This window comes from Teleopsis dalmanni, chromosome 1 (assembly GCF_002237135.1).
Source record: "Teleopsis dalmanni isolate 2A chromosome 1, ASM223713v2, whole genome shotgun sequence".
In the NCBI taxonomy this organism is placed as follows: Eukaryota; Metazoa; Arthropoda; class Insecta; order Diptera; family Diopsidae; genus Teleopsis; species Teleopsis dalmanni.
Window position 1 is genome coordinate 204,307,364 of NC_051846.1, and position 9,861 is coordinate 204,317,224.

A 9,861-nucleotide genomic window follows, 5' to 3' on the forward strand; every position below is an offset into this window, starting at 1 on the left:
CTTATCAGCAGTCAGATATTATCTTTATATATTTTATGCGAAAACAAAGAATTACCAGTCGCCCATAAAAAAATATGTCATATCAATTCAGACTATAGGGAAAACTTTATAATTTCTCATCAATTTGATCTAGTTAATGGATCTCACCTTAATAAAATTGTTTAAAAGTGATCATGCCAGAAAAACTAAAAACAACCTCTCACCAAAGTTTCAGAAAAAACGGTTTGCATCTATTAAAGTCCATCCTTATATTCTTTTATTTTTGATTTTTGAGGATGATGGTGTGAAAAAATGATTGATCCAGACAGAAGATTAATTTTGCGGAAGATTTATATTTTAAGAAACTGTAAGAACTGGAAGTAGTCAACTTCATGAGATCATTCAAATTTCTATTGAAAATCAGATGATTAATAGTAGTAGACTGAGAAGGTAGAGTAAAACCCCCAGTGGTAAAACGTTTAAGACACAGGGGTCCTGGGTCAATATGTCTTGTTATAGGATTGTAATTATAATATAAATAATGAAATCTACTTATGATTATCTTTTTATAGAATAAACTAAATATTTGGTAGTTTTCACAAAGTATTGTGAAAAAATTACACACAACAACAATAAAGTTTCTGCAAATGTAATTTTTCTGAAATAATAAGCTATGTATATAGGTACATGATTTGATTTTACTATATTAAATTCATATCAACTACTGAGCAAACCTATTTACTGAAATTATTTCAAATAACCCAAAACCAAAGTGCCAGCTGACAGTATTGAAAATTACCATAGTACTTATTGAGCGAACACACTCAAACTTTAGAAAAAGCCATCAAAATTAAACAAGAAAGCAGCAAAAAATAACGACTACGAAAGTGCTTACTAGCAGCATTAAAAATAGAAAGTAAACAAATATATAAGAAATTATTCTAGTATGCATGATTTTTGTATGTTATTTAATATTATATTGTGCAGGTAAAAGAAAGTTGGTTTTGAGAGGAGTTTTCACCCATTTTCTATTTACTTTTTTTTATATAGAATCTTACAATTATATCATTACGTCATCTTACGTCACTTGTTATTAATCATTCCACTCATACGATTTAATTATCTTTTGACATAATGCAAGATGCAGCAGAACTTTTGATCAATAGATCAAAATAGATCAGATATGTTGTGTGGCTAACCAAATCTAACTAAACACTATACCCTACGAATGAAAGACAAAATGTTAGTTGTTGGGTATTTTATAACATGAAATGAAAATTTTAATGTTTATCTTCTCTTGGATCAGATTAAAGCATTAGAGTCATTGGAAATATCAGTACAGGTCTTATCCGCCTTCAAGCAGAGCTGCTATTTTATTTCTTTAGAGAACTCATCTTGTTAGGATGATAACGCAGGCCATTATGACCTACCATATTATGTACCAACAATCTTTTCTCTGTTTTAGTGATGGGAGATGTACTGTAGTTGTATGTATAAACCAGCTCTTTAGCCTGACACTTACCTGGAGTACCATGTCAGTAGCAACTTCTTTTAGTTACAAACCCACTTTCAATCAAAGACCTTACTGTGAACCAGCTTATTCTTCTAGTCCTTATGAAATTGCCAGCTAGTAGCTACTTACAAATCAACTTTAAATCAGAGACATTAGTGTGAACTGACTTATACTACAATAAGGCGTCGATTCACAGAATTGTGTAGTTGATCTAGTCTATGAAATTGTCTTCAGATTTATTACAGATTGATTCCTGTATAACCAGGCACGCAACAAATAATTGCTGTGTTTTTGCATTATAAAAGCAGTCTACTAAAATTTTTAATAAGAAGTTCTAAAAGTTTTATCCTGACAAAATTGACTCAAGCGCAGAACTCGACGAGTGGTACCTCCTAATCATATTAATAACATTAAAGCGGATAATTTATTTTGAAATTAATTAAATGTTTTTCTAATATTTATTGGTTTAACATGAAATCAATAACATAAACCATTAACCCATATTCTTCGTAGATTTCTCTCAACTGGAGCAGATCAAGTAATCACAGGAGCACACTCAACCACTTAGTGTATGCTGAAGTGCAATTTACAATAATCACTTTCGCCATTTTTCATTTGCATGCCATTTATTAATAACGCATTGAAGATAACCTCAACCGAAACGGAATAACTTCTACCAAGTCGAACAAAGTTTATAGAAATGTGAATATATCTAAAAATAAAGGATAACTCAGCAGCATTAAAGGAAGACCCACCATACCTAGAATAGAACAAAAGTGAATTTGTATTGTAAACGGCAACGTGATAAATATCAAGGCGTTCCACATGCGAGAAGAAGGAACCCCACATGAATACTCAAACGAAACTATTCAGCAAGGATGCACCAAAATGCACACCATACACACAGATACACACGCACACACAGACACATGGAAAGTTTTTTAAATGCACAATTTTAAATGCGTTGTTCACCGCAATGGAACGGAAGACAACGTGTGACCCAATTTTTAAATATTTTTATAATATTTGCATTTTATCCGTGCGAGTATGTGAAACGTAAAATGTGTTTAATGTGCCAGAGTGCTGTGCATTTTGCTTTAAAACCCACAAATTAAACATATTTATTTATTCTGTGAAACTTGTATTAAATCATATTGTATTATGCAGCGAAGAAAAATGTAATTATTCATATAAAACAAAAACAAAAAAATACGAAATAAAATAATTAACATAAAGTTTGAGCAAATTATGTGCGCTAATAAAATTTCCTGAGAACTCGCGATTCATGCAAATTTTAAAGAAATCCTTTCCTTCTTTTTTGGTCGAGAAGTGCACAACATTTCATGGCATATTTTCATATAAAATTCTACTAAATTAAAACATATTTTGTTGTATTGCACAACTATGAGTAAGTTTTTGAAAAGTTCCAACTACACGTTGCAATTTACTACATAAGTTTTTAACCTACTTTATGGATACCAATATAGCAGGAGCGGCAATAATAATTGCTTGCCGTACAACATTGAGGAAAAATAATAAGAAAAGTTTGCTTTAGTTTCACAAAATTGTAAAACAGTTCATAGAGATAATTTTTTTACAAATCAATTACTTACTAATCAGTGGTTACTTACTAGTCTGATATTTGGTAGATAATAAGAATACGTATAGTCTTCCTTTTAACGGTACCCACTTATGTTAAATTGGTCCTTATGATACCAAATTATTCCAGAAGAATTACTTATCAAAATGGTATAACTTCATTGCATTATTTTGTCAAATATAGAATGCGAGATATTAATAGCAACCTAAAATATTAGCTTAAAACCACCCCTCCCTACCAACCATAGGCTTGAAAGAACAGTCAGTATATTTTGGCCAAATATTTAAAGCAATGTTGACCCTTAAACAACGGCAAACATCTAATGCTTTCAAATACTAACATTTTTTTTCTCCCAAAGTTATATACTGCCTTATATACCGCATACTGCCTTTAGAGACTTATCATCTTTCTACATTTAATTATTGGAATGCGTAAAATAATTAGAATCAAAACCTTATTATTTCAGTGCTGCGCTTTACTATTTAAGGGTCTTGTTCGCATTCACTTAGGTCGACCGGTCGAAATCTTTGGAGGCACCATTGTCACTCCACGTTAGTTTCTGCTGCAGGAGTCTATATATAACGTTATTTGAGTAAGTTAATATAAACATGAATGTATGTAAAAATAGAAAGAAGAATGGTTATGGGTCGTTGGTTTTTGTGACGACAATGCTTTCTCTATATTCCAGTAGTGGATTGAAATAATTTTGTTATCGTATTCTTGGTTATGAGCTGCTCAATTTTACAACTTGATGAACAAAAAACTTCAATTGCTTTTGAAGTAATAGCTCCAGAAAGAAAACATTAATAAAGTAAAAATGATAGTGCAACGCAGAGATCTAAAAGACGTTAAGATCTAAACTAACAGTGAAGAAGGTTTTTGAATGAGTCGCAACTTTGAACACCGACTGATGACCGAGACAGATGAAAAGATAGTAGTACAATGCAGGGATCTAATAGAAAAAAATCAAATTAGTGAGTAAAGAAAATTTTTGAATGATTCACAACTTAGAATACACACTTATGGCCGAGACAAATGGAAAGATGGTAGTGCAACGATCCAAGGATCCAAAGACGAAAAACACTAAGATTAAAGACATAAGGATTAAAAAAAAATAAGATAAAAGTTGCTTAATAAATTATTATAAAAAAACCCCGCTGGTAACCAAGATTAATGAAAATACAGTAATGCAATGCTCGGATCTTAAAGACAAAAAAGAGTTAAAATAAAATGAAAAGAAGTTGCTTAATAAATCGCAACTTAAAATATATACTGCTGACCAAGACAAATACTTAAGAATAAAAAACGTTATTTATGTTTATTATTAGTAGTATTAAAGGGGACAGTCGAATATAATGATCTATGAAATCTCTGGTACTATTCTTGGAAAAAAACTCCTAAGTTAGTAGGGACAAAAATATTGAGAAAAGTCTATTTTTATAAGAGTAGGAATAAAAATGGCACTGTACCTCTTTAATACTGAAAATGCAACCTTTTTCCATTTGATTTTTTTAGTTTTAGGAATAAAGAAATCATCTTCCACATTTCTGCAATTTAAGTCGAAAACATCGTATATTATAATTCCCACATTATCGCAATTATGTTTTTCTTTATTTTAAAATTATTACACATTGACATATAGTATTAAATTAAAATAAATAAATAAATAAATAAAACAACATTCTGTTTAATAATCCCTATCTTATCCCTGTTATATTTTTTTATATTTTAATAATATTTTGAAATATATGTATGGTATGAAAATAAGAAAATTTGCAAACTGAAATAAAATATTTAAATTACTTTTATTAAAAATATTATAAATATTTTAATTTAAATTATAATTCGTTGAAAACATAAAATATTGTTTTCGTAATTTTAATTGCAGAGTGAAAGGAAGACTTCGTCAGCACCAAGCATGCAATTGGTCCAAAGGATTGCGTTCCATGCACTTAATTTCACATAACTCTCCTGTTTCGGCTAGCTTGTATAAATTCATATAGCAACTAACAAACTTTAAATATTTAATTGCTTATATTTAATTGCTTTACTACACACAATTATAAGTTTTAATAGAAATAAAAATAATAATAAATATAAAAATAATTTTAATAGTAGATATTTTTTGAAATTTTCTTGACAGCAAAAATCTTATATTATATCTGCGGTTTAACTTTAATTATTACTTTAGTATTTATTTTTAATTCCTTATACAAAATTAACCACAGCATCCATTGAGCATAAAAATAAATTACACTGCTTTGTAATTAGATTTTTTTTGGTATAAAAATAATGTGACCCAATATAGTATATTATTCTCTGTAAAATTTTATATATCAAGCAACGATGCTAAAATCTACCGACTAAATGAACACAACAACAACAGCAACAAGAAGAAGAAGAACAAAAAATCCTTTTAAACTTTCGCTAAAAATAAATTTTATTTGAAAATGAAAATGCTTTGTGTAGCTTGACTGTGTCCTTGTCAATATGCCTGACAAAAGAATTTAATGTAAATGAAATTTAAATGAAAACAGCAGTGAAATTAACTCTATTTGCAGATTCAACAAGGATGACATTATTTCTCTGATTATTTAAAATGTAATTTAATTTTGTTTGCTAAGCGCACAATTGTGGCTACACTTGGCAGTTTGCGATAGTTTAAGGCAAGCCTGGATCTGGATTCACGCTCACTTGCAACTGTCATTATCATTTCACTTTTTGTATCCGCCATTGTTATTACAGCACAAATCTAAATGTTATTAAAATGCCGCCATTTGCAAAACTGTGCACATAATAACGCAAAAATGAAAATGGCGGAAAAAAACTTAAAAACACAAAAAACACAAATGTATATTCGTAACAATAAAAACTTTCAAATGAAAGAAAAATGGAAATGGGAAAATGGAGAATGGAAAATGAAATGTAGGAAAAGTATGGGAAAGCGGAAAATTACAGGCACTTAAGAAAGGCAACATCAAGTTGACTTTAATAGGAGTTCGGAAAATTCAACAAATGGTAGGAAATCTTATAAGAAATCAACGGCATGTGGCGGTGTTAAGTAAATACCGCAAGGATACTGGTCAGAGGAAAAGTTAAATGCAGTGTGAGGCATAAGTAAGTATAAAATCTGCACTGAACACGCAACTGTGTCGTGTGTCAGTAAGTCACTGTAATCGGCACAAATATAATGACTGCCACTACTGCTACTGCCATTACTGCTGCTATTACTGCCACAAGGACTATAAGGCATGAGGCATGGGGCATGGGGCATAAGGCATAAGGCATGGGACACCTTCTGGCACGAATAATGTCACTAAAATCACGAACATTGAAAGTGCACAGAGCATTTAAAAGTACAAAAAACATCTGACAACAAAAACACTCATAAAACGAAATCGTCGAAACACTTTCTTAGCAGAAGACTGAGGCGCAGCAGTATGAGTAGTTGAGATATGTACTACATAAAAAAGACTTGTCATGAACGTCTCGGAGCGCTTCATTGGCTTCATGGTGGCGCAGGCAGCGCTGACATTGCTTGTGTAAGCAGACAAATGCACATGCAATGTAATAGTGAAATGACATGAACAATTTAATATTTTATGCAGTCCACAGCAAAATATTTGAACAAAGTGCGCAGGCAGGACGCAAACAGAGCGCAGACAGCTTGTCAGTTATAATGAATAGTGGCAGGCTTGCTCCTTTATGCCTTTATGCCTTCATCCTTCAGTTCAGTTTGAGTCTGCATGCAACATCGGCTTACACATGTCACACAGGGCTGCAGGGCTAATAAAATATTTATGCTTGATTATTATAACAGATTTTGTATTAGCCTAAGGCAAAAAATAATATTATTTTTTAATATTTTCAATATCTCGATGCATGGCTTCAGGAATACTTAAGTGGCAAAATGTTGCTCATACGACATGTGCAATTAAGTAGAAAAAGTATGCATTAACATGTGCATATGAAAGGAATATTTCTATTTCTTTAAAAGTTCGTTAAAAATTATATTAATTCATTTTAATTTCTTAATTAAAAACTGAGTTAGTTAATTTAAACAAATATTTTATAATAAATGCCTTAAATATAACAGAGTTGCTTTGGTGGCATATTTCAGAAATAAATTTAATGCAGAAAATGTAATTCCTACTGGAGCATAGGAGAACATGTGGAATTGTATTTGTAATGAAAATGTCAATACAACTATTAGTTAATTCAGATTGGAAAAGTTTATTGAGAATAAAGTGTTTTAAAAGTATAGTATATAGTGATTAACATTCAAAAAGTTCAGGTCTTATATAGCTATTACATATTACAATATTTAGACGGAAAGCATCAAAAGCCACAGTGTGAACTTATTATAGTATACTCCAATAACCGATATAAATAGTTAAAAACTCTTAACGAGCTTTCTAAGCTATAGGTCACATATAATACCTTGCATGGGTGATGGTATTCAAGGTAATTGCGTGGCAGCTAGTCTTGCAAGGTAAGGTATTATATTATATCAAAAATAATATATAAGACTATACTAACTTCCATGGTACACAGACGGCTCTCTCACCAATGAGGGAGCTGGAGCTGGTGTTTATGGACCAGACAAAAAATACTGGGATGCATTAGGAAACAATACAACCATCTTTCAAGCGGAAATATACGCGATAGATAGATGCGCAAGTTTCAATCTTGAACGTAACTACCGGAACCGTAAAATTGCAATACTGACTGACAGCCAGGCAGCTATAATGGCACTCATATCTTACCAGGTAACATCCAAACTGGTATGGGAATGCATTGACAAGCTGAACACACTTAGTGGGATCAATCAGGTACACCTTTTATGGATTCCGGGACATACTGATATCCAAGGTAATGAAATGGCATCAAGAATGATAGGCCCAGAACCATTCTGTGGTCTAGGCAAAGGAGCTCTATCCATTATTATGAATGACGCAGAGAAAAAAGAAAGAGAACTCTATTGGGTAATGCTACCAAGACTCTCGCAATCTAAAATGCTTTTAGGGACTTACAACCTAAAACGCTTTAAAGATTGTATAGTACAATCATAAACTAACATAAGAATTATTACGGGATTACTGACCGGTCACTGCAGATTGAATAATCACCTATCGAAGTTAGGAATTCAATCCAACTCAGACTGCAGATACTGCAGGGAAGAGAGTGAAACGGCATACTATGTGCTTGGGGAGTGCCCTGCACTGATGCATAAGCGGAAGAAACACCTAGGAGGGTATTTCGTGGATCATAAGGATTCAAGACTGCGGAAGATAGGATCCATACTGTCTTTCATTAAAGAGATCGGACTTGGAAAAATAATCTAACCCGACAAAGGGGCAGAATAGATCTTTTAGGTCGCAGTGCACGATCCCTTACTCAATAAAAATAAAAATAATACTAACTTCAGCACTCATTGTCTACCAAAAATTCTTCCAAGAAATATTTTTGAACCGACTAAAGTTCAATTTTCAAGTTTGATATCACACTGACCTGATTTGCTTTATGATAACATTTCACCATTTTTTCTTTTATATTAAAAGAATTATTTACCATGGCACTCTACAGAAGTTATATTATCATATCTTTTTTACCTATATCTTCAGTATGTCATCATCATTAAAGTAACATATTGGCAACTGATAATCATTTCATATATCCGCATTGTTTGTTTGCCATAAAAATTTTTCTTAAAACATCAATACTTCCAATGAATTTTTCATAATATTCTCTAGTAATTGGTGGTATCTCTGTATGAACTTCTAGAAACATTTGTATACAGATAACACCTTTTGATGTTTGCTTGACAGGAATGTGAGTGCAATTACTAAAAATGGAAATAAAGTTGGATTTGCATAAATGACATTAGAGACGAAGTCATAACTTGCTTTCGCAATTTACCATAATGTAAGTATTTTATTTGACATCAAACGCTCCATAAACTACAATAATTTAGTGCCATCAGCACAAGTAATAGACCACAATAACATATTGTAAGCTCTACTGTTGTTCTACTAATACTGCAGCCAACAGCAATGACAAACAACAACAATAGTACGAACAACACCAACAACACCAACAACACCAACAACACCAACAACACTAACAATGACATCAGTCAACTCAGCAATATTTTGTATTTTTACATATAAAACATTGTGCTGTGTACTTTGTAATTTGTGTATATTTGTGTGTTGTGTTGTGTTGCGTTGTGTTGTGTTGTGTTGTGTACTGTGTATTGTACACTTTTATACACTTAAAAATGCTTTTATTTGCATTTCCTTGTTGTTAAGCACCCTGTTGTCTGCTTGCTAACTTCCGTTGACCGAGCTAATGATGGCACTATTTCGTTTGTTGGGTTATGCCATGTTTTTTATATGAATTGTTTTTTATGGTAAATTGTTACAAATGTCCTTTTGCCAAAGGAACAATGTAAAGTACACTAGCAAAGAAATAAGTCTTGTACTTTCGTTTTTAGTAGTACCATTTTATAGGTTAAAGGTAGAGTACAACAAGATGAAAACATTGTAGGACTTTGTACTGCAGTCACTGAAACAAATTATTAAGACTCTGATTTATTTATTTCAGTCAAAGAACTTTCATAGCACTTTCTTTCATAAGAAAAGGACTAAATGTACAAAAAAAAAAAAGTTAAAAAACTATTTTGTTTAAAGTCTTTAACTAGTTTTATTTTGGTACATACGTTTAATTAAAGAATTTATAAAATATTCTTACTATTTTTCACATTTTT

The 9,861-nt window shown here is 31.5% G+C and overlaps 1 protein-coding gene across 1 annotated transcript in view; it reads right to left on the reverse strand.

Annotated features, from left to right (window-relative positions):
- The window catches only part of LOC119667104 (putative mediator of RNA polymerase II transcription subunit 26), a 36,642-nt gene extending 30,816 nt beyond the window's left edge, over window positions 1–5,826 (reverse strand). Inside the window, exon 1 of the mRNA XM_038076389.1 lies at window positions 5,787–5,826. Within this exon, the coding sequence (XP_037932317.1) occupies window positions 5,787–5,826 (40 nt within the window). The remainder of the gene's footprint in view (window positions 1–5,786) is intronic.
- Between the last annotated feature and the right edge of the window lie 4,035 nt (window positions 5,827–9,861).